We start from the raw sequence: 25,926 nt of genomic DNA on the forward strand, positions 1-25,926 counted from the left end.
GCCATGAGGAAAAGGGTTCAAACTGAAGGAGGGAAAGTTTGGATGTGAGAAAAAAAAGTTCTTTACTGTAAGGGTGGTGAGACACTGGCACAGGTTGCCCAGGGACGTGGTGGCTGCCCTGCCCCTGGCAGTGCAGTGTTCAAGGCCAGGCTGGATGGGCCTTGAGCAACCCGATCTAGTGAGGAGGTGTCTCTGCCCAGGGCAGGGGGTTGGGACTAGATGATCTGTAAGGTCCATTCCATGCCTTAAATTCTATGATTCTATGGTTAATTTTTCAAATTTTGAACAAGCCTTAATGACATTTTAAGTGCAAATTATTTTAAAAGTTCGATTCAAGAGAAACACCTGATTTTGCCTGAGCAAAACTTTTAATCACTTTGGAAAACTCTGGTTGTGTGGTTTTCCTTCATAAAGAATTTCAAAATTCTCCCTTCATGTCTTCATTGAGAACGAAGCAGATTCTGAATTTGAATGCAAAATGAAATTCTGTCCTCCCACAGCTTTTTTTTTGTGGACAAGAAGCTTAATGCATCATTTCTGTGAGCCTTAAGGAGATGGGGGGTGTGTTTGTATTTTCAAATCCAGGCTTAGACAGCTGCTGTTTGAATATAAATCACAAAAGCTTTAGGGTTACACTAACACCCTCTGCAGTTTAGCACAGTTGTTAATTAATACAATACTGTATTAGTTCTTACTACATCCTTACTATTAGCATCCCATGAAATCCCATTAGCTCTGCATATGGTGCCAGGCTTGTTCTGAATGTGGGAAAGAAGGAGATGTACAGTGGTATGAATAATAAGGAGAAGCTTTCAAGTGGTTTCCACTGTGAACATTTTGAAAAAAAATATTTTCCAGAATGAAATTTGTGGGGGAAGCTTTTCCCAAAATTTCAATGCAAACATGCAGATGTTTATCAGCTAAGATTTCCCCTGGAGTGTGAAATCCCTTATGCACCACTATTGTTCTATGGCAGAAACATCAGGAAGATGAAGTGGTTCCTGAAAATGGAAAATGAACCAGGTTGTTTTATTGTCCAGCTTGACAGAAATGCAAAGAAATAAATAAATTGCATAGCTGATGCCAACAAAGAGATAAAAGTTTCCTTACGTTGTTAGTTTAACTATTTTAAAGTACAGATAGCAAGGACAGTCCAAATTTGGGTTAAGTTTTCCAGAAGTTATTTGAATCTCCTGCTCCAGTGGTCTGACAGATCCTTCTTAAACTCTAAGAAGATTTAAGTGCCACAGTAAAAACCAGGCTCATTTGTTAACACCTCATACAGAACACTCCAAAATGTATTAGCCACTACAGAAACTTCAGACCTAATTATTTTCTGTTAGTAGGGTTTTGTCCAGTGTTGACTCCTTAATCAAAGAGAGATCTGACCAGGAGCTGTTAGAAAGCCTTTTAGAAATGGAAAGGATGATGAATCAGGCAGGATTTAGAAGCAGACTGTTCCCTGGAGAAGCCTGCTCCATTGTAATTGTCTCCTGATCCTTTGGGAGTTGCTGCCCTGGAGCTGTGGTAGTAGCAGTCGCATGGTTAGGAGGATTCCATTAGATGCTTTTCTCCTTCCCATTCCAGTGGTTCATCCATAGTCCAGTCTCTGGAGTCTCACTAGGCAATCAGGAGTGGCCAGGGCCTTTCTGCATGGCCAACATCCAGACAGGGACACACTGCTCAGGGAATCCCTCCTGCCTCTCCTCGCGTAGGATGGTGAGTCCACTCATTTCAATGAGGCTGTGGAGGATGTTCAGGTCTCGGATCACACTACTATCCAAACAATCCAGGGTACAGCCCTCCCTGGCTACATTGTCCTTGAGAATGATAACACCATTATCCTTCAAGCCATTCTGACACCGGATGAGAAACTCCAGGAGATCTTTATCTGTCAGATATCCTACAGATGAAAAGATGGAAAATAGATCACTATTAACCATTCAGACTCTCCCTGAACACATCAGAACAGTGCCTGGGTCTGAGTCTCCATTGCAGAGGTTCTAGTCCTGCCAGATTTGATTATGAAAGCTTGGGCAAATCAACGAGATTGACAGATACAAACTCAAATCAATATTTAGGATCCATATTAGTAGTAGCAACAGATGTGGACAGAAGCCAGTGAGGAAAGAGGAGAAAATACTGGGTGCTGAAGGGTTCTTTAATCTGGTGGTTAAAGACATAATAAGAATCAGTGGCAGGAAGCTGGAGCCAAACAAATTCATATTGGGAATAAGTGACAACTGTGTAAAAGTGTAAGCAATTAGCCCTTGCAAACTACCAGCAGAAGTGGTGTTTACCACCTCTTGAAGTCCTCAAGTCAGGATACGTTTTAATTGAACACAAACTGCTGGCTCAGTACAAGGGTAAAGGGATGAATATAACAGCTGTGATATAGAGCAGGTCAAACTGGCTAATCCAACAGTCCCTTCTGTCTTTCAGTGCTAGAAATCTCTGTAACTGTGCATCACACTATGTACCCATCGAAGGAGCTCTGGATCAAAGATCTGGGGAGGAATGCAAGACCTTCCGCACTGCCAATTAGACTCTATATATTACCCCATAGTGTTGGGATTTTTGCATGTATGTATATATTTAAAACCAGCACTGTTTTCAAAATTGACATTCTGGTTTTTATTCTTCCTTTGCAAAGATCAGGACTTCTATTATGTTGAGAACAGTGGTGTAAGGCTCAAAGAAGAGCAAAATGAGAACTCTCACATGTGAAATATCTCCCAGGAATTAACAAGGACAGGTGATGAGAAACTGAATGAAAATCTTGGAAAAAAAAGAATCACTTATTTTTCAGTCAAAACATTTAGTTTTCTTCATGGAAGACTTAAGCTTTTATAAATGGAAGTTGTTGTTTTAAAACTACATTTTGACATAGCATGGCAAGTTTCTTTAACCACTCCTCCCAAGAAAAAGGAAAAAGCCCCAAAACCTAAAGCTGAATACCTTTCAAGTCGAAGGAAAACGCTAATTTCTATATGAAATGTAAACTTGCATTTTTATTTTTTGACCAAATAACTGCCTGGGCTCACATACTTCTGCATACACAAGGCAAATCAAGATTTCATTGGCAAGATTCATTGAAGCTTTTGAACACCTAATTTGGAACTTACTGTTCTCTTAACTTGGGTTTTAGCCTACTTTCCTAAGAAAATGAGATCCATGGTGATGCTCTCCAGCAGATAGTCCCACCCTTGCTCCACCAAACAGTGTTGAGCTTGTTGGCATATTTCAGCCAAATTCAAGACAGGGGTAGAAGTTTGAGTAATGCTTGAAATCACTATTTCATTGACATTGATGGAGAAAGAAGTTTCAGATCTGTGGCTATGCTAAGCAATAGGCACACACTCCCTTTGTTAGCAGCCACGTGGCTGATCACACAGCCTTAGACAAGTCTGAGCTCATTCATCCTCCTGTGAACTTGGACTTGGTCAAAGGATGAGGCAGGAGCTACACTTACTGTAACAACTTGTTAGTCAAGAAAAGCAAAAATGCAAAGGAAAATGATACTGGTCTGAAGCAATTTGCTTGTACAGCTGTAAAGACCTATTCTAAGAAGCTGCTTCATTACTTGTTAAGGCTATGTGCAAAGAATAAAGCGTTCCTGAATAAAACCTTCTCCTGTGCTAATCTCTCTTTCTTTTTGCTAGCAGGAAACTGTATCCGGTGTTTTGGATAAAAGGAGTTGTTCAGACCTCCTCTTGGGCTTTCGAATAATGCCTTCTGCCAGCTGAGACTGAACCAATGGACACTCAGGTTCAAAGCTTAGGAGAAAACCTTTCCAGTGCAGCAGGTTTTCTGGAAAAAATTAAGAACTGATTTTTTTTTGTCAGGAACATAGCCCACACTATCTGATGCTCTGCATGGTGCAGGGCATTATTGGGGTGGCTGCAGGAGGAGAAGCAGGTATTTCTTATAGGAGGGGGTATTTTGAGATATAGCTAAGTGAACCTGTCTGATAAGCATCAGGGCATGTATAACACATGATCTGATTTACAGCTCTTGGTGATTTCACTGTGGCTTTTTTTCAGATTGTTTCCTGAAATACCTCCAAGGCTGAATAATCATCAGATTCAGAAATCATTGCTCATGGGAGTGAGCACCATGTATCTGTCTGCAGCACTGGCAACTAAGAAAGAGGATTCCTGCTTAAAAACCCCCATGTATAATGCCTCCTCCTCAGCTGCACCTTAGCATGCAGGCTGCTCTCAAGGAACAGGTGCCTTCCTCCTGTACATGACCTGAAAAAAACAACTCGATTTGTACCCACTGTACATGTGGCTTGGGACAGCTCTCAGAAGCCTCTTGTGAGGCTAGGAAGTGGTCCCTTCACAGCTGCACCATTCTTTTAACACCAGCTGTGAGACATCAGGCCGCATGAATCGTGCTGAACTAACCTGAAACCCACTGAATCCAGATGACGTCGTATCTTTGTGGGGCTGGAGTGAATTCCTGGAGGCTTTTGCAATAATACATCTCTACTCTGTCCTCCTTGCCCTGAAGGTAGTTTGGGACCTCAGCCAGGAAATTCTCCATCATATCCACCAGTTCCACACTCTTGAAAACTGGTAACAGGACGTGCTTGCTGATCCGACCTATCCCAGAGCCGCAGTCCAGGGCGCGGTTGGTGCCAGCTTTCCCCACACCCTGTGGGACACAAGAAAATAATTTGAAATCTGAGAAGTACCACCTGAAAGATCATAGCAATTGTGTCACCCACTATGGCCTTTAGTCCACCAAGCCTAGTGTCCTTATTTCTGCAGGGCTGTTGCAAGGTTGATAGGAATCAATCCAGCTGTGGTGCCTCTGTGTGAGCTGAGCTGGGCTGCCACATTCCCAGGCTGCTGCTGCAGGGACTTCCTTATGGCATTTACTGCTGTACAGTGAGTTTTTGCTTGGAATAAGAAGAGATCCTTCACAAGCTCCTAGCTAGGTCCTAGGAGGTCCACTGGTACAGTTCTTGCAACTTCATCTGTTAGATATTCATACCTCACAGCCAACTATGTGGCTACACAAGCCTCATATACCAAATACTGCACACAAGCAGCAACTTCTGCAGCACAGAACTCCCAAGGTGCCCACGGACATCTCTGCAGATTCACAGCATCCTGGGATCAGAGAGCAGTTCTCAAAGGAAGCTGTGTTTGTACAAAGATCTTGGAGTGGTAGGTAACTTATGACAACTCAAAAACTTTGGGCTGGAGCATATACAGAATTTCTTTTTTAGGCATAGAGACAAGGAAGATGATTGAGTGGATTTTGCTTTACTGTTCTTTTTTTCTTCATAAATGTCATCTTTGGACAGAGATCAGACATGAAAAAACGTGGCACAAAGGCTATGGCTATGAGAAAATAATGAGGTGCTGTAAAAGGAGCTTTATAGTGAAAGCTGTATTTCACCTCTAAAGCTTCCATTCTAGCTATAAAAAGGCTCTTAAGAGCCTGCTGCTGTTCTGTAAAACAGAAATTCTGAGTCTGCACATGCACTGACTGTGGGATTGGAGATCCCCTGGCCAAAGTTATCTGTGAAACAAATACATTAAAAGCAAACGTAAACACCTTTTGCCTGTCCCTTGGAACTGAGTGTTGAAGTGAAAGCTATGGGCCAAAGTCCCTGCTGCAGCTTCACTGCTCAGAAAGGAAATAAACCCAGGAAGAGTCTTGCTCTTCCTTGCTCTTCCTTACAGACCCATTCTGTAAGGACCAAGCATAGATCATGTAACTCACACTTTTTTGGCCTTGCTTCATGGGTAATTCAGTAGATTATTAAGGTCAAAGGACAGTACTGTCAATGACATGACTATGAATAGCCCAGCTGAGCATCTGATTACACGGAGTAACTGTAGAAGAGCACATGGACCTCAAGGGCTGTCACCAGTCTCCAGGGCTGCTGGTCCCAATTTGTATACCTAGGAACATTAATCTCCTGATGTGTGCAAGAGTCCACGAGCCTTCAACCCTATTGGACTCTGGAGACTACCTGTTTGTAGTTAGCCAGAAAATGGGAGCCATTCCTCATCCACAGGCTGCTCTTAGGAGCATGTGGCTTTTACTGAGGACCAGACTAAGTGGTAACAAGGAGTTCATGAAAGGAGAAGGAACTGTGCCTTGGATCTTTACAAGGTGGATTGCCATATTGTTTGCTGGCAGGTCTGCAGTGATGTGATAAAGTAAAAATGTTTGAGAAAGCTGGTGAGAAAACCAGGATGATTTACCAAAACAACCAACAGAACTCAACAAAAAGCCATGTAACTCCTTTGACTTTTGTGTGTCAGAGACTCTAGAGTCACAGTACCTCACACAAAACAGGGAATTCATCTCCCACGATATGTCATGGCAAGGCCCTCTGATCACACATCTCTGTTTGCCATCAAGAAGAAGCAAAGGGAACAATCCTGGGAGATTGCTCCATCCCACACTTAGCCGAAAAGGAGTGAGAACACCAGGTAGTCAGTTGGGAGCCCTCTGAAGCACCATGGCTCCACTTGTAATGAAAATGTTGACATAATTCCATGTTCAGCTAATATATTTTCAGTTTGGAAGTGCTCAGGGCTTTGACAGAGTATTAACATTTTCTTTGGAAGGCAAACATTTTCCCAAAAGTCTAATTGAGTTGAAAATCAGACTCCTTGTTTAAGAACATAGTATAAGTGAAAACTGTAAGCCAGAACAGGCTTCAATGTGTAAGACTGACTGCTCCTCTGCCTACCTGCTTCTCATTACTCAGGATCACTGTCCTCTAGGACACATATACACCAAAAAAATCTTCTGTAAAGCTAAATAGGAACTCCCAAATTTAATTTGAGATAAAAGAGCTGTGGAATATGTTCCTGATGCTACTTCAGGTCTTGGAAGGGCAAGAAGGCATTGAGATAAAAATCACAGTGGTTTTCCTTCTAAATAAAAAGAAGCATGTTTTCAACAACATCTCTTCCATTACCCTGATCAAACAGGAGGAAAATCACTTTCAAGAAACTTTTGATTCAGCATGTAACCATCAAGGCAGGTGAACTGGGGGCAAGAAAGGAAGAAAAGGTTTAGGGCAGAAAGGAAGCTATAAAGTTAATATAATCTCAGTCTGTACTACTTTACACACCTATAGCTCAGAACTGCTCCTGAATTAATGGTTTCTTTGTTTTCCTTATTTCCTTTTTTCAACACTGCCCCTGCATTAGGCACTTGAAAACACAGTGTCTGTGTGGACATCAAAGCTGTACCTGGCACAAACACAGTGCCATAAACATGCAGTGCTGTAGCTCTGCTGATAACCCTTCACGTATGGCTGTACCTGAGACAGCCTATGGCTTGTCTGTACTGCACTGTTGGCTCAAGTCATGTTGCTCTTGGTTTGAGTTCTGCCCACACACACATAAAACCTCTTAACTTGAGCACAGTGGCACTTTCAACTCAGTTTGACTCGCCTGGGAAGGAGACAGGGAAAAATATAAGTGAAGTCCTTTCTGTAATTCCTTCCATGTGCCCAGGCAAGATAAATTCTCCAATGGTAAAGAAATCTGTAGCTCAGTTTACAGTGGTGCTAAGAATCATGCTAAGAAATGCCATACCTGAAGGTATGCAACATCAGTCATGTAAGGCAAATGTCACTGTGTGGCATTTCCACACCAGCCAGACTAATTCAAGAGGGGTAATTTGAGTGGATCTGGGCAACTGTTTTTTAAGAAGCATTAGTTTTGCCAGAATATAAAGTTTTAGAAGAATAAAACTCTCTGTGAAACTGCTGTTTCAAATCTAGAGAATAGTTATAGCCTGGGAAAGAATGCTGAAAATGTCAAAATACTTCTTTTTTACAACTTTCAAGGAAAACAAAAAAACCAAACTTGTCAACTTTTCATTTCTAAAGAGTGCATTTTATTTTGGAACTGACTTGTACTCTTGAAAAGAACGGGAGAAGCTTTTCAGAGGGTAAAACAATAAAAAATTGTTCAGTTGATCTGAAACTAATTTTCCTATTTTCTGACTTTGCTAAACTGCTCTTAAAAAAGGAAAGTATAGTTTATATTAGGGTGGGGCAGATTGGTTTTTTCTATCTTGATCAACTTATTGGATAAAAAAATTTTAAGACAACTCAAATGAGCTTTATGATAGAGTCACTGCAACAGAAATCTGTATCTGGTTGAGTAGGATTCAAATTTCAGTAGTGAGAAAGGAAAATAAGCTGTAGGTACCACAATTAATTGCCTGCATCTCAACAGAGGACAGGCTCTAATAAACTAAATTGGAATTAGCAAAACATGCAGATTCCTTTCTCTTCTTTTTTTTTCCTTTTCTTGTTTGATCTTGGCCATTCAGAGTATCCTTTCTATCCCTGGCTAATTATAGGAGTAGGAATTCTGCTCTGGAGTATTTTGTATCTGTCATCACACCTGATGCATTGGGTATGATTTCTCTCTGGCATGTGAAACTCTGCTACAGACTGTACTTCTTTCCTTTTCGGGTCTTGGAGTCGAGGGAGCCTAACAGTGTGATACGAACCTGCCACTTGGGAGACTGAATCTAGATGGTGTCTAGGAAGTCTGAAATCTTTCCCTGAGTACTTACTTGCTGATGCACCACGTGAATTCCACAAATGTCTTTAAAACAAGACTAAAGTACAGTTTAAGGAATGTGCCTCGAGCTGGCTCAAGGCTTGTTAGTTAATTGATACAAAGGACTGTTAATTTGGAAAAATGCTGCTGTTCACTTGTGTTTTGCTGGCTCACAGCTCCCAAAGCCTCCCTCTATCAGGTATATCAAACTGTCAGCACTTGCCTTTCACTGCTCTGCAGGATTTCTATCTGTTGTTAAGCCACACTCATTTTCCATCCCGATCCATTTAAACTGTGCCCTTTTTTTTCATACACAACATCTAATTTACCCATTGAGCCTTTTTTTCCATAGTGGATTGTTAAGGCTAAAAAAAGGTCATCTGGCTATCTCAAATTTGTATATTTGAGCAGAAAATTAAAGATCTATGGTAGCATTATATAGAACAAGTCATTTGTCAGCAGATCTTAAGAAATATGTTTTCCTGTAGTTTTGTGGATTCCTTAGCATCTAATACTGTTATTGAGCTAATTTAGTAATTTTTTCCTCTAGGAAGAGGGAAGGGCAGCCAGAAAACCATCAGGCCACACTTCTAAAGGTTTGCAGATGACACACTTAGGAATCAACAGGATTTTCAGAAACCTAAGTACCAAAGTGATACTGCTCTTCAAATCCCACTTGGCATCTCTTTGCAGTTCAAGTCAAAGCAGACCTTTGAAGATGTTTACAGACCTATAGTAATCTGGCTGAAAAGGTTCTCAGTGACACTGGAATGTTCAAGAAAAAAATATTTCACCTAATGGATAGCTAATTTTATATACTTCTAATGGAGGGGGAGGGTGTTGTTGCAGCAGTCTCAGAAATATCTGAGTTATAACAGGCAAAGCAGAAACTTGGCATTTAGTCTCAGCTACTTTCCCAAATGGACTGCAGGGGTTTGCATAGACAAATCTGCCACTGGAGCCAGAAAGGATTTTGTCAGGATAGGTCCCTGAGAATCAATCCCCCACTCAAACACAGCTTGCTCAAACTCCTTGCACAATTCTCATGGCAGCTTTGGAGTGTAGGAAAAGGATGCAAAACAGGTCAATGATGACATAAAGGCCTGGCAAAATGTGCATTCATGATGATGCATGACCTGGCAGAATCCCTTACTAGACCCAACAACAGTGATGACTGGTGACTGCACACCAAATATGACATAAAGTGCCATTTAACACAGATCTGACACTGGGCAGGGTGCATGTCATTTATGGCACATCACCAGCGCCTCTTGCAGAAGATGAGATTAAATGACTCACCCCAACAAACTTCCTGAGAAATTCCCTGGAGGATTCAACATCCGTGTTGGAGAGCTCGATGTAGTCTCCCATCATGCCCTCTTCCGTGGCTGGCACCTCCTGGTAGAAGAGTTTGGCCCTGGCGTAGAACTGCATCTCCCCATTGATAACTTGACTTGTCAAAGCGTAAAGTTTCACTGCAAGCAGATAAATCACTGGTTTATTGTTAGTGACAGATATCTCTGGTTTAGTTAATTGTTCCAGAGGCACAATGACAAAGATTTATAAACTTAAGTTGAGCCTTCAAATCACCAAACCTGTTTCTAAAGAAAAGATGGAAGGAAAGGTGTTTGATTTAATCCCACAAGACTTCAATAGGACACAGCCCCCCTTGGGCAAATTCAGTGCCTCTCAGGCTCAGATGTTGTTTTTGTTAGCACACACTGTTTTCATTCTGTGAAAAATCATTTCAGGTTTGAAGGGAACACAACATTGCCAAAGAGAGCAAAGGACCTGATTTGCTTCTGGAAAAGCTGTGGGAAGCACTTACTGCTATGCAGGGTCATCATTTCTGCTATCACAAAGCTAACTGTTGTGCAGATTTCCAGATATGCATTCCAGCCATTGACAGCTGCATGGAGAGTGCACCAAGAAGAGAGTGGATGAATGAGGCACTCACTCTGGTTTATTTTTAGTGATACTGTATGGCCTGTGGTGCTGCAAGTAAGCTGAAGCAAAGAGCAGATGGTAGTCCAAGGCCTAAATAAGTATACAGGTGGGGAGACAATTTAGAAGAGAGAGTCCTACATTTTCATCTGTCACAGATTAAGGAGCAAGATAATCAGTGGAGGATATACTGGAAAGTTCCTGTGTGCCAGAGGCTTGGATGTCTCCTTTCATTGCTCGGCTACTTTGCCGGTAATAGACAGCAATCAGTAGTTTGAAGCTGTTTCATTAAAACCTGTGAGCTTTGGTGGGTAAAGGGCTATTTTCCCCTGTTCTTTACAAAACTGAGATCTATCCTCTACATCCTGAGTTTTTCCATATTCAATGTGCATCAGCATATCAAAAGCAGTTGTGTTTTGCAGCTCAGAAGTTTGGATTAAGGCAGGCTTTAAATTTCACTTGGAAATCAGCACCTCTGACTGTCTCATGCGAGCATACAAGTGTCCAGGCATTTTCCTGTGTGTATGACAGACCTTCCAACAAAAACACAGCTACAAGCCTGACATTGAATGCTAAGCAATAAGGAGGGATAGTCACATTGGGCACAACTCTGTGTGAGCACCACCTTGCAGTGCAAGACCAGCTCCGCTGCAGGTTCCCAGCGTGCTCAGGGAGCTGGAAATGATCCAGCAACAATCACCTTTTGGGTTAATGACAACAGAAAGAGAGAGCTCCCTGCCAGCTGCACACACAGAAGGACCAGGGAGCAGTGCTTTGTCACTGCATCTTTAAACTTCCACGGGAGCACTGCCAGTCGCTGCTGGGAAGGGTCTGAGCAGGCCATGCCTTGCTCACTTTGGCTGGGGAACAGGAATTATGCCCTCCACACAGAGGATGAGCATTAGGCTAGAGGCCCTGAATATAAGCCTGGAATGTATTTATTGAGGGCAAGCAAGCTCAGCAGGGAATGATAAGTGTGTGCCTGCCCATCCTCAGCAGGAGAATGACATTTTGGAGGCAAATGAGGGGGGCACAAAGGAAGTAGGATGGGGAATAATTACCACCAAGGACCACTCAGAACAGAATAGTGCTATTGGGTTACACATAAGCAGCATGCCCAGCATATCCTTCATCCAACAAAAGCAGCATTACCAGCCCCTCTTGTCATCACCTGCTTAAGTCAACTGCCGAACGGATACTATTAAAGCTTTAATCCATTACACATTTATGTTATGCCTGAGAAATTTATACCACAAGAAGCACTGAGCCCAGCAAGGGTCAAACCTGGGAGTTTTACACACTCTGCTGATTATATTCACATACTCAGAAGAAACCATTTAGCTGAAGAAATTAATACGAAGGAGGCAGCAGCCAATCCCCAGCACAACTTGCTCTGGGTGGTTCCCAGAGCCTGGGAAAAAGACTCCATCCATCGGTGGCTGTGATTCTTCCAGTAAGTGATCTCCATCTTCCCCCAGGAGTGGCACCATCTTGTCTTCTCTGTGTCTTCTTTTGATCCACTTCAGAGGACAGCCTGTGTGCTGAACAGAACTGAATCCCTGCATGTTGGCTTTGCAAGATCTTCCATATAAGAGTCCAGTGATGATTCCAGGGCTTGTTTAATGGACCTGTCAAGGGACAGTGGTTTATCCTGTTTTGCTAGATTGAAGGGAAAGACATTTACAGGCTGTCTGCACACCAGGACAGGGTGTTGCAGGCAGCTGGCAGCACGAACAACAAATATTCTGAGTCCTTCCACTCAAACCATGAGCCTGACCCGAGGCAACACATGGGGACGATATGCTGCTCAGGATATCAGAGCTGTGGTGTGTGCTCTCAGATTTCTCACTCAGAACCAGTATCACGCTTGAGGAATGCCTGCTGGGACTTGCATGCACATACCAGCTGACTGTGGCTCCTCCTGGGCCAGCTGGGGCCCCAGAGTCCTGCCTTACGTGCTGGCATCCAAAACCAGCTCTGGGTTAGCATCCAGAGGAGCTTCTCTGTGCACCAAACTGTGCAAAGTTATGCACATCTCCCACCTGATGGCACAGGCTAATGTAAAGAGTGGCACTGTACCCAAAGTCTTCTCCTGTGCACCCACAGTCTCACACAGGCAATGTGAGATCTACAGAGGTGCTTTCCACCTCTTGCTCTCTCAGTGTTACTCCTCCCTCTCGTGAATGTGCAGCACTGCCCAATTTTCCAGACACAGCTGATCAACCTTACCTCTGCTCTGCCTCACAGCTGTGCCTGGCATGCAGGCTCCAGCAGCAGAACCACAGGGAGGGGGAGGTTTGCCAGTTTGCAGGAATCTGCCCCAAAGAGAAGTGCCAGGAGGCACACATGTCCTTGGTGGCAGTCAATGTTGCAGCCCTGTTCCAGCAGGCTTCCCCCTCATCACAGGACCTGTCTGGCCAGAGGCATCTCCCTATCCATGACCCATGTGGGACTACCTTGTGCATCAGGAAATGAAATACATGAGGCCTGTTATGGATACACAGCCTGATTTCAATGAACTTTGTAAAGTAGGGCACAGGCAGGATAGGACAATGGAGGCTGCAAGTCTCAGACATTATAGGGCAAACAGCTGTCTAACATACAAGGTTTTCGGTGTTAAGGCATATAACTTTTAAGATTTAAGGTTAGAAACATGTTTCCAGTAAAGTAAGATCATGGCACACTTGTCCCTCAGCTGAATCTGCTGGCAAGTCCCCCAAGTGGAGATGGTTAAAGCACACCTGCTGCAAAAGCAGGCAGAGGGCAGGAACTGGCTCCCTAAAGGTCATGAGACATTAATAATTTTCAGTCACTGCAAGCACAGCCTGGATGCAGAGTGTTGATCTACAGCTGAATGCCAATCTGTGGACTACACCCACAATATCCACCTAAGCCTTTTTGCCCTGCAAAGTCCAAAACATAATCTCTAATATTTTCTTATGGATCAGTTCAAAATTTTGCTTTCCAGTGCACCTGATGTCTAGAGAAATGGACCACTCAAGACTGGGTGCAGTCCCACCCTGCAGTACACTGTCTTACAGCTCTTGGTTGCAGGGTTTAGTCAGCTAAACTTCTCTGGCAGAAGTAAATGTTGCAAGTAATTTTTTTGAAGTTTTTATTTGCGAACATTGTTTTGTGGCTCCAAGTGCTTTCTGCAAGACACTGAACTAATTCCAGTTTGGCTGAGTGATCCCTTTTAAATGCAACATCTGCTTTGTGCATCAGTTGAGAAATAGTTATCTGGGTGCAGGGTAGAATCCACCTCTCTCCTGTGGTCTGAGAACCATGCAAATTCTGTTTTATAGAGGATGAACATCATCCCAACCCCGAGAGCAGATTTCACTTCCAGACATGTGCTTCACACACAGGAATATTTGTCTCTATGGATGGATCATCTAAGTTTTCCACTGCAGGTCTCACCCCTCTGGCACCGAGTCCCACAGCCCATGTAAACACGTGCATAATTTTCAGCATCTGAGTAGCTCTATTAAAAGTCCACTGGGCTTAAGGGCACTCACACACATTTAAGTACATTGTTGGATCAGGGCCTAAAGTTACTCACGTCTTTTATTTATAAATGTTACCCTGGTCTGTAAAAGTGACATGTTTCTCTTAACAGGCTGTGATACCAGATATGCTCAGCTCCTAAGTAAACATGCCTAAAAGTGCTCCACCACTGAACCTAGCAATGGAGTGGGGGGAGCATGGAGTTAGCACAGCTTAAAGCAAACTTTCTACCTTGCTGCCCCTGGGCAGCACTGCAAGATTCAATGTGAGGCTTGATTTTAGTGGTTTTAGTCATGTTTAGGGTTAAGCACATGCTTAACTACCCTGCTGGGTCATAGTCCTAGTGTTGCTTTAGTTGTTTAATACTGTTTACACAGAGATATCCGGATTAAGTCTTGAAGTTTGAGAAGTTCAATTCATTTCTGCTTAGTTCCACTTGAACTGAACTGAAAAATGTAATTCTGCAGAGATGTTAGAATCTGCCATATTCTGTCCTCTCCATCATAGAGAGCACTGGATCACAGAATAATCCAGGTTGAAAGGCACCCAAGGAGGTCTCTAGTCCAAAGATGACATCAGATGAGGTTCACCAGGGCTTTATTCAGCTAGGTTTAGAAAACCTCCAGTGAGGGAGAATTGTACAACTTCCTTGAGCAACCTGTTCCAATGCCTGACTGTCCTCATGGGAAAAGAGTTTTTCCATATAGCCAGCCTAGACTACTTTTGTTTCAATTTATGGCCACTGTCTGTTGTCCTCCTGCCTCCCATCACTGTGCAGAGCTCAGGTCCATCTTCTTCATTACCTTCTTGTAGGTACTAGCAGAATGGTATTTGATCTCTCTTCTAGCTGCACGTGCCCCAGTGCCTTAGTCTATCTTCACAGGGCATGTGCTCCAGTTCCCTCACCACTTTGGAGCTCTTCCAACTCACTCCATGTAATTTCCTGCATGGGGAGTTCAAGACTCCACACATATGGTCTAATGACTGCTGCAGAAATGGGGGTAATCACTTCCCTCAATCAACCAGCCACGCTTTTGTTAATACACCCCGGGATACTGTTGGCTGCCAGGACACACTGGTGGTTCACGTTCAGCTGCTGCCAACCAAAACTCTACCAGCAGAACTGTCCCCTGCCCCTGCCCCTGTCCCCTGGTGATGTTGCCAAAGGTTCTTCCTTTCCAGGTACACAACTTGGCATTTGGCTTTGAATTTCAGTGAATTTGAATGGCACTAGGTTCCCACTGTCTCTTTCCTCCAGCCTATTTAGGTGCCTCTGGATGGCAATCATGACCTAGATCTTGTGGGCAAGTCCTGCCAGTTGGCCATAAATGTGATGAGCATTTGAGTCCTTTGCCTCCTCCAGGTTATTGGCAAGGATGTTAAGCAGGACAGACCCCCAGGGTACTCCACTGACCTCAAGATCTGACATGACTTTCAATCACCCAACCATTTTTAACCCATCTGACTGTCTACCTATCCAGATCCAAAGCTTCCTGGATGTGTATTCACAGCACATGATGTACCCCACGGTGCCTGTCCTCATGCCCACATTTACTCCATGACAATAACCATGGAGTAACAGGCATACTGCATGTGCACATGAAGGCTGAGCTCACACAACATTTTCCATGGAATCAAAGTAATTTGGATAAGCTGGCAAAAGGCTTGTGAGCTCTTCAGTGAAGTTTTAATGAGTCAGGTCATGAAAAGCCTGGCAGAAGGGATCTTTAGTCTGACAGGAACATTTTACGAAGCTTGTTGGCTGGGAATGGAAATTCAAGTAAAATGCAGACAAGAAATAAAATATGGTTTTACAAGAGTGAAGCAATTAGGCCTGGAAAAAGCCTAATGATGACTGATGGATTCTCAGCCATTTGAAGCCCTGAAACCAAGGTATTTTTGTTTTCATAAATACATACTGTGACCCAGACAACTTGCAAGAACGATGCAGTAGCTTCTACGTTAAATTCTAAGTTAGACAGTCATGATGGTATCTTCTAACCTTAAAATGATCGACTGGTACTTACACTAACAGTTAACACTGTAGGAAATCCTGCTCAGTTTCTAATATGTTGTGTTTATTTTCAAAAGAAATGAAAGAATAACATTTTTATAGACTTCATGAGATTCCATCAACCTATAACTGCCTTCCCTTCCTTTCCATCTTTCTTTCCATCATTCACATCTACCTACCACTAGGGATAGGAGTATTTATTTTCCATGTTTCATTTTAAATAGCTGCAGATATTGCTGCATTTTAAAAGCCACATGAAAATACTAAGATAACAGGGAAATGCTTTTTCTCTTTACAGGACTCATGAATTCTATCCCCTTAAGCAGAGTTCTCACTGGGATCTGCATAGTTCACACAATCAGGTAATATAATCCTCTCTCCTAAATGACCATTCAATTAGGAAGGAGCCCTCAAGAATTCACTGTGAAGGATAGTTTAACAGGTTGCACAGACTTGTCCTTTCCATCTGAAAATTCCTACAGTTCTAACATTGAGTGTAGGCTGAAAAATTCTGCCTAACACATGACATGCTAACATCATACAGATTCAACACAAATCCATTTTTTCGCTATATTATCCTGAGGCAATTCTGTTTCTTATTCAGGGTCAAATTTTCCTAAGAAATGACCATTAGTTTTCTGCATCTGAAAAAAAGAAGTCTTGACATTCTATACCAGAGGTTTTCACTGAAATTTGGCTATAAATAAATGTTTTGGAAGCATTTTCCTCCAAAACAGTAGGGGACAGCCTGCTGCAGAGACTGGGGTAACAAAGGCTCTAGACAAAATTTTAAATCATTACCTTTCAAGCACTTGTCGAAACCAATACAAATCCCAGGGCTAAGGACACTCAGAATGACAACAAAACAGGTATCGGGCAGCAGAAAGGAAGGCCTGCCAGCTCTGCTAGTTCTGCATTTGTCCTTCCAAGTTCCAAACAGGTCAAAGCACTCAAGCGGTGACAAAATAAGGAACCCTCAGCCAGAAACCAAACTTTTCTTTCACTCTTGCCCTCCTCTAACGATCTGTGGAGTATATAGATAAAACAACAGGGTTCTGACTTAGTGGCAGCTGAGAGAGAGAGCACCAAACAGTTTAGCTAGCAGCATAGTCTCTCTAGCTGTGCTGCTCAAAGTCACAGCGACTTACTGTCATTAATGTGTCTGCACTCCACCGTCTAACATGATACACCTTGCCAGAGCACAGTCACACACACACAGACACTCCTGCCCACCAGCTACTCACCCAGGGGAAGCTTTTCCAGTAGATAAAGGTAACACTTAAAGAAGTCATTTTGGATTGCCTTGTGCAAGACGAAGGACATACTGTGTCGACAGAGTTCTTCGTCTGTCTTGTGCCAGCGCGACTTAAAGGCCAAATGTGCTGCTTTATAGGCCATGATGAAGATGTTTGTTGTGAGGGTGGACAGCTCTGTGGCTGTGGCTCTCCAGAGGACCTGTCCTTCCCAGAAGGCAGAGGCAGTGTCAACTGAAAGGTGGCAATGTGCTGTCATTCTATATCGGGGTGTGTGCCGGGAGCAGCGCGGGGCTGGAGGCGGTGAGAGGGGAGTGAGAAGTGCTGGCTCTTGGCACTGGCTCACAGTAATCTCTGGAGTGTCGCCCTCTGGAACAAGCAGGTGCTGGAAAGTGATAAAAAAATCCACCAGGAAATTGCTTAGCCAGGGTAAAAGTATATCTACTCCAAAAAAGAGTGGCTTTAATTCAATTACACTTTTCCTAATCTATTCAGCCTTCACTTCAAAGGAACTCAGATATTATCCAGGATCTCCCTCTTTTATATCTCACAGGGTGGTTTTGTTTCTGTCTCTCTCTCTCGCTGCTAGTTCTGCAGTCCAGGGAACCCAGAAGACAGAACATGGATGTGCTTCTACACAAACTGTGTGTCCTAATAAACTGTGATTATAGCAAGCAAAGAGAACAGATTCAAGTACAGATTCAGCTTCATGTTTTGTCAGTGTGTGACAGGGCAAGCAAAACTCTCTGCACTGCAATCTGCCTGTGCTCATTTAGTCTGTTTAAAGGGTATGGACTGGCTGGAAGGAATTGCTGTCTGGCATCACTGGAATGGTAAAGCCAGGGTAGGGTAGGAGCTTTTTAGTTTCGCTAACAAAATACACAGAAAAAGAAAAGAAGATGCCAAAGTCCATGAAGGAGCCTGTATATCTAAGTATGTCCTGTCCCAGAGGAGATGGGACAAAGTGTCCCTCAAGCTCAGGCTCTCAGAATGGTACAGCCTCAAGACTCACAAGTTGCAAAGGGACCCAGCAAGGAGATGGGGACTTTCTACTGACTGCACTGATCTCCACAGTGTGCCCATGAGTGATCCCTTGAAATAACTCAGTCTCAAATTCCTTCCTGGTTATGTATCCATCAGAGAAACACCAGGCTCTCTCCAATGAATTTTGAAATATCTGGGCCCAGACACAATCCTGATGTACATCTTGGTTTCCTCACAAATCTGGCCTGTTCTCTCTGCTTATCTATTTTCAGCCACTCGTCAGTCAGCGTGCCAGCAACGGATGCATCCAGACAGCATGTTAATGCTTTGGAAAGACATTGCACAAGCTTATGAAGACACCCCTAGGAGTGTCAGAGCCCACCTGTTCAGCATTTGACACCACTTTCACATCTGTCATGGCTGGGGTTTTGGCACTGCCCATTGTATAGCAAAGTGACCCCTCTGCTTAGAGATGGCAGTGATTCCAAGTGTGAAACCTAAGCCCTGACGTGTCAGGAACAGCATTGTGGAGGGTTCTGGGACCACAGCCCCAGGGCTCTCCATAGCTTAGACATTCATGAGGTCCACAGGGGCCCGGGCTTTTATATTTGCTTGGTCAGTTACAAGTGAATATATATACATGGAAAACCGAGCATATTTCAGAGTCATTCTCCATCATTTTAATGCCCTGCTCGTGATCTTCTCATAACATACTCCTAGTCCACTTAAGAAAAAAGTTATGTGTGATCATGTTAGGTATGTCTGTCTATGACTTATTACCCCACCATCAATCAACATTTAAACCTATCTCAAACAAATCCCAGAACTGCTTCAAAATTTGCATCAAAACAATAGATGAGGTAAAGAGACAGATCTCATCACGGTATCACTTGGCAAGCAAAGTGAGCTCTGCTCTTACGAGACACCACAGAATCCATAAGGATGGTCAGGCACAGGAACATCCACACTTGTCTTTCCACAGTACCATTCTCAACCACTCAAAACAAATACGTCAGAAATAACAGCTCAAGGGATTAGTTTTTGTTGGTTATAACTCTTTTTGATAAATTAGTCATGGGTTTGACTCCCAGTAGTCCAGCCCTACACAAAAAGAGCAAAGATCTATAGAAGGCTGCATAAACACTACTTCTATTATTCTATTTGCATGTGATCAAGTCCCTGTTCTAAACAGCTCCATAATATATGAGTTAGTGTGAACACACTCAGTCCTCAGATCCTAGTGCAGCTAAGTAGGTGAATCACAGCAGCATTGAGCCTTGTAAAGCACTTTCAAAGCACTTCCTGTTGCTGTCAAAGGTTAGAAGAAATAGATTTGTGTCCAGAAGTGCATAATAAAAGTCACACAAATAGCAGGGTTTTTTCTTTTTCAAAAGTGTAGGATAAATTCTATATTTTTCAACAGCAGCATCTTAAGGTCTTCTGCTAAGAACAATTCCCAACTGGTTCATGCTGTCTCCTAAACCCATACTCTGAACAGGAGTAGTGTCAGTCTACCCAGAAGCTGTGAACAATTTGAGCACTGTTACATATCTACATCTGTGCTAATGAGAAGTGTGGGGCTTGAGTATGGGGACAATGGCACCCACAGTACCTGCAGGATGACTGCTGAAATGTGAGTGCACCCACTGCTCAAACTTGTTTCCCTTCCCAAAAGGCCATTCAGCTCTTTCTGAAGCTGAAGCCAGCTAGCCAGCTTTGCTCTTTGTAGCAGGGACACTGGAGAACCTGGACCTCTGGATACACTGAAGCCCTACACTAAAACCACAGTCCATAATGTGTGACAGTCATTGGCTCCAACAGCTTTTGGTCTAAAATAAGAATGTATTTGTATTTGTGTGGGTAAGCAAATAGTCCTTCCATGTGTCTTCCTCTTCCTCCCTGTGAGATCAGACAGTTCTAGGACAAGAGGTTTAGCATGGATTAAAGTGAAGGATCAGCTAGAGTGGCTTCTTGCTAAAATACCTGCAGCTGAGAGGAGCAGGTTTAAAATAAGGTATCAGATGGCTTATGAGGAGTCGCTGCAAGATCCAAGGCAGATCTGTTTGTTGGAGCATTGGGGTATCTAAAGAGAAGTTGGACTTGCTTTTATATTAGTAAGTAACTCCCTGTCTCTGCAGATCTGAGCTGTACATGCTACTTCTGAAACACATCAGCTGCAGAGCAGAGTAAAAGGAAAACACGCACTAGCTCCACACATCACACAGATCACAAAAGGTCAATTTTGCCTTTAAATTACTGTGTTCTGCTTACAAAACACCTGGTATGCAATCTCATTTCCACATGGATAAACCACCAGGACTGCTGTAAGATGTCTCTTTATCTTAAAAAAGCCTCTATATTAATTCTTCCCCCTCACACTCATGCCTGGCCTATGCTGTCAGGAATAAATGTGCTTAAAGCAAGAAAGTTTTGTTTTATCTTTGACAACAATTTTTTAGAAGTTCCTGAGAAGCACAAGGTGATGTTGATAGAAGAGGCACACGTGCAGATACAGGGGAAGAACAGCTGCAGGTTGGATGGCAGGTGGTAACCTTTACAAGTGACTGCTGCAGCCAGAAAAGCAACTGCCTGTATTGTTCTGGCTGCAGCTTCCATGGCTTGTTCACAGGCACAGAGTCTGCCTGTGTCAGTGTCAGGATGGAAAACAGGAACATGATAATGGATGCACGAACTGTCTGACTTGTTGAAGTCCAGAACTCTTAGTCACCATCCTCACCCACCTAAACTCCACTCATGGGTCCAATTAGGCTTAGCAGTTTTCAAAAGAATTACTGTGAAAAGAATCAGGGTTTGAGTTGACTGTTGAATTGACAAAAAATAGTGGTTTGAGTTGATGAGAAACTGAAATATCTCTCTACTCACCCGAAAAAAAATTTCCCTGTCAGGCCAAACAAAATGTTTTGGTTTGTTTGCAGGGCTATTTCCCTTCTTCCACTTTTTTACTTGTTTATTTGCAATCAAATTTAGGTACATTTGGTTTCAGCCTATCATTTACGAGTGCAAACAACAATAATGCTGTTGTCACCAGCAGAATGGTCAGTCTTGCAAAATCACTCTGTGGCAAATGACCCAAGGAAATGCAGAACAAAACAGGTCCTTGGGCAAAGACCCAACTTTGGGATAGGACTTCTGAGCTCTCAGGAGAAACCCTTGCTTTGAACCACATTTCCAGTGCTGAGTTCACTGCCTGTAGGTCAGGATGACTCAGACCCTTCAGGGCATATCCTGCCCAATTCCCATGTGCTCTCATGGGTGCAATCCCAGCAGCAATCTGTTATCATTTATACAATTGGAATTTAGCAATCTGGAATTCCATCTAAAGCAACAAACACAGCATGTGAGCCCTATGGGTAAATGCATTATAATTCATGTAAATGAAATTGGCCAGAGCTCTATCCCTATGGAGGGAATACACACTTCTTCCCTTCTAATCCTTCTAATTCTGGAGCCAACACCAAATTATGCTTTAAAGGGAGGGCGTGAAGCCACTCTTAGGTAGGAGTGGGGGTCTGTCTCATCATGTCTCAAGCACAGTGACAGTCACAGCAGGACCCTGATCTGGAGATCCATAAACAGTATGCTAACATAAATAGCAATATTTGGGGAAGATTCCTGCATGCCTTGGCCATGGGGATTTTGTTTGGTTCTGGTTAGGGACTCTCAGTAGTGCTGGGGCTGAAGGGAAGGAAGGGCAGGGTTCCTGATGAAACTGCAGCAGGGGCTGCTCTGTTGTTCTTGATAAGAGGCATGACAGCTGTGCCCACAACATCTGGTTTTCATTGAAGCCTAGTGAGAGTTCCTTGCTGAGTCTCTTCCACCCCATATGTGGTGGTTTAATTGATGGAGCCTGAGAAGGTTTTAGGTCCAGCGTGGAATGCTGCCTTTCACTGTGATATGTGACTCCAGATACAGTCAGGGCTGGGCTGCTCAGAGTCATCTTTTAAAAGCATTTCTTCTCAATATTGAATTTTGTGTCTATTGCCCTCTGTTGGCTCAAGCATGGGATAAAGCTCCTTTTCTTGGTGAAAGCTAACAAAAATCTCCTTCTGGCTGAGTGGCAAAGCTGGTGTGTTTGGGGAAATGCAGGAGCAAGTTAGCTGTAGCCTTGTGCGTGTGTTTTGTGCACAGTTCACACCTCCCCACAGTTCTGTTTAAGAATGCAGGCACAGCTCTAATCAAGGAGGAAGGGGGTCTGGAAACTTGGCTGTCTCAGCCATTGTGGACTGCACATGAGAATGGAGTTTGAAGGAGTGACCAGAGGGGATAGTGGTTTGGTGAGTGGGGATAAAGAGGATGTTGCACACTCAGGAAATGCTATGAAAAGCAATACAGAAAATCCTGTGGGAGAACTGGTCAAGCAGGAGATAAGTTAGCCTTAATGTCTTTCAGCTCTGGCATGCAACTGCCAGAAATGCTTTGGTAAGAAGTCTCTCAAGGGTTTATTTTCAATTCCAAAGCAAAAGAAAGATGGCAACCCACACCATCAAAAAGCTCCTTCTGCACACAACAGTGCCAGAAAAAACATGCATTTCCACTTCCTCTCAGCTGGATCCTTCCTACCTAAGGCATATGACTGACCCATCTGCTCAGACCAGAGAGCATGTTGCCCAGTTACCTTGTGTCTGACAGCCAACATCAGCAATACCTAGGGAACAGTCTAAGCCCATTAGCTAGGAAATGTGCTCTTAGCACTTACATGCTGATCCTGCAGAGTCAGAGCAGGTGTTTTCCTGAACTCTTAGCAGACCCAGGCACAAAGCTCCCCATCCTGGGAATATCAGGGCACATGCTACTTATGTGACATGAGAGCAGTGATTCCAGGAGGGACAGCCTCTCTGTGGAGTGTGAGCATCATGACACATGAGAAGCTCCAAGCAGAGGAAGTAGAGTGCAATGGGTAACAACAGATCTGTAGAAAGAAGTGGTGTGGGCAGACCGTGGGCTGGGGAGATCGTTTAACCTTTTGCAATATGCCTCTCTTTAGAGAGGCTGAGAGTAAAGCCCCAGGCTTTCAGACCTGGAGCTCTGTGGATCCCTTCCTGCTGTTGGCTCAGATGGCAAACATCAGACTGGCATTTCCTTGGTCTGGTACAGCAGCACATTCACAGCAGTGGTGGTGAACATCCTTTTTGTTAAGACAGTTAAAGCCAGACTGGAAAATGTGTTGTTCTGTGAGCCATACAGCACCATGACAGCTTCTTTAGATTTGTGTCCTACTGCTTCTACCTAAAATAAGCCCCATACCTCCTCTCACTTACCATCTCTCGTGAAGGATCCACTCTGGACAATAAACTGCCTGTGCAGCAGCCAGTCTGGAGCTGCTCTGGACAGCTTGGCCAACCTGTTCATCTGTGCTGTCTGGCTAGTGAGCACAGAGGGACTGACCCCTTCCTGCTGCCAAATAGTTGAACTCAGCTTAACTCTCCCTCAGTGAAGTCCCTATCATGGGTCTCTCTCATCTACCTGGCAGCCAGAGCACACAAACCTCTAGGAACTTAATTAACTTTCAAACTCTGTGCACATCTTTCAGTGCTGATTGCACTTGGTCAACACGACATGAAGTTATTAAGAGCGAGAAGGAAGAGACCTGATGAATGCAGGGATGGGTAAGGCAAAATAAAACTAACTTCCTAGGGAAGCCAAAGGAAAAAAAGCTGAAAGGAGAAAAGTTGACTGTAGGGAACAAATCTGACAAGTGACCTTGAAAGACCTCTTCCACCTTTAGCTCCTGAGAAGGAATGGTCTGGCAGAAGCCTCTGTGTGTGTGTGTGCACCTGGGAAATTAGAAGGGGTCAGGAGCTGTAAGCAGCACTTTTTGTGCATCAGTAAAATATCAGGCACATAATTCCCCCTGCTTTTCAGATACAGTGTCTCTGAGAGATTGCTGTCTTGGAGAGCCTTCATCCTTCATCTGTCCCTGTGCTGTGTGGAGTTTCACAGTGTCAGAAGCTCAGCAGTTAAATCCTGTATATGCCTTGGAACATTAAACTCAGTTTCTGAAAAACTAAGTGATAAGTATCAAGGGGAAAAAAAACTAGATCAAACCCAACTCCTAGACAGCATAAACACACAGGAACATGGATTGCATAGACTATAAACACTCCTCTTCTTGTGAAATACTGCTCTGACAAAGGAGTGGCTCAGAATTTGCAAAACCCACCTTTGTTCAGAACTGAAGTAGAAACCTAAATGATCAAGACTGGAAACTATTTGCTTTGCATTAACATTTTCTGTCTGAGCTCTCAGACTAGAACCATTCAAATGCCAAATGTATGTGTGTTGTCCTTAGGAACCAAAATATAATCAAGACATGAAAAGTTTGAGATGGTTAAATGTTTCCTCCAGAGGTTGGGGATTAGCAGTCTGGGCAAGTAGCAGAGGAGGAAAATAAAAAAAAAAGTAAAATAAAGGAAGAAACTCTTAAGTGACCTGACAAGGGAAACTTAAATCTTATTTTTAAGAGGTTAGGTTGTACTAAAGCTTGAAAAATTAAATCCACAGCCGTCTCCAGAGGACTATATCTCACTAAGAAAGTTTCAAGTAAGTTTATCATGTATCCAACACCTAGACATTGGACCTCAGGGACCACTAGGATAATATTTCCTCTGGATTAGCAAGAAAGCTAGCAAGTGACATTTGTATGAGACTAACATTAAGTTTAAGGGGTTTTCTTATTATAAAATGATAAATGAAGACTGAGCACACTTGGAAAGAAAGTTCTTGCAGTTTGTAAATCTAATCCATCTCCACAATTTGTTTAAAAATGAGTTATTATCTCCTAAATTAGTTCTATTTGGTGGCATCAGTAATTTGATGTTTTTATGTCTGTCACCCTCCCAGTGATGATCAGTGTGTTCTTTATGAGCAATATTTTTACTCTCATAATCCCATTTATGAGGAATGCTTTTACTTTCAGAGACCATGAGCACTGGCATCGAGACAATATATATGAAAAAAAGTTCAAGAATGAAACTATAGGAAACACAGGATGGACCTGGCACAATTACAGTGCTTTCCTTCTTCTGGGATTCTTCACTACTAGCCAATAAAGCACACAATATGTTGGAATGCTACTAATTAACTCACCTCACTATGCCTTGCCACGACAACTGATATGCCCTTGGGTTCCAGGGAAATCTTATGAATCATATGAGATGCAGTGAGTGCTCAGCCTGAGCTGGGTGAACTAAGGACAACTTTCATATGTTAACTTTCAAACCTGAAATCCAGTAGTGAAGTGAGTTTTGTGCAAAATAAAACTCAGACATCTAAACAAGTGCCAATGTTGGAGTTTTGTAGGATAAAGCACTTTGGATTTATGTGTTTCCCTCTTTCTGTGTCTATGTAAAATACATAGGAAGGAGGAAGAAACCACAGGTCCCCCCAGCAAAATGCCTAGAGTCTGTGCTACTGTAACCTACCACTATCCTGTTCTGCCCACAAAGCACATCAGTCACAATTGTGTTTTCCAGTGCTATGGAAAATCAGAACTACATACCTATGTGCTACTCTCTGCCCATACAGATGCATATGTAGGAGGTGAAATGAAGAAAAGGCACACATAGCAAAATTAAATGGGGAAAGTGAAATAAGGGGAATTGCTTAAACAGCTTACAGATGGTAACTAGATTAGTTGAAAGCTGAA

At 43.1% G+C, this 25,926-nt stretch overlaps 1 protein-coding gene across 1 annotated transcript; it reads right to left on the reverse strand.

Annotated features, from left to right (window-relative positions):
* Positions 1-1,628: 1,628 nt before the first annotated feature.
* On the reverse strand, positions 1,629-17,504 carry METTL11B (methyltransferase like 11B). Its single transcript, XM_009077153.1, has 4 exons — positions 17,268-17,504; positions 9,858-10,033; positions 4,410-4,659; positions 1,629-1,903 (listed from the first exon to the last, which is right to left on the reverse strand). Exons 1-4 carry the CDS (start codon positions 17,419-17,421, stop codon positions 1,629-1,631), a joined length of 855 nt encoding a protein of 284 aa, XP_009075401.1. The 5' UTR covers positions 17,422-17,504.
* Between the last annotated feature and the right edge of the window lie 8,422 nt (positions 17,505-25,926).

This window comes from Acanthisitta chloris, unplaced genomic scaffold, assembly GCF_000695815.1.
Source record: "Acanthisitta chloris isolate BGI_N310 unplaced genomic scaffold, ASM69581v1 scaffold16460, whole genome shotgun sequence".
Classification (NCBI taxonomy): Eukaryota; Metazoa; Chordata; class Aves; order Passeriformes; family Acanthisittidae; genus Acanthisitta; species Acanthisitta chloris.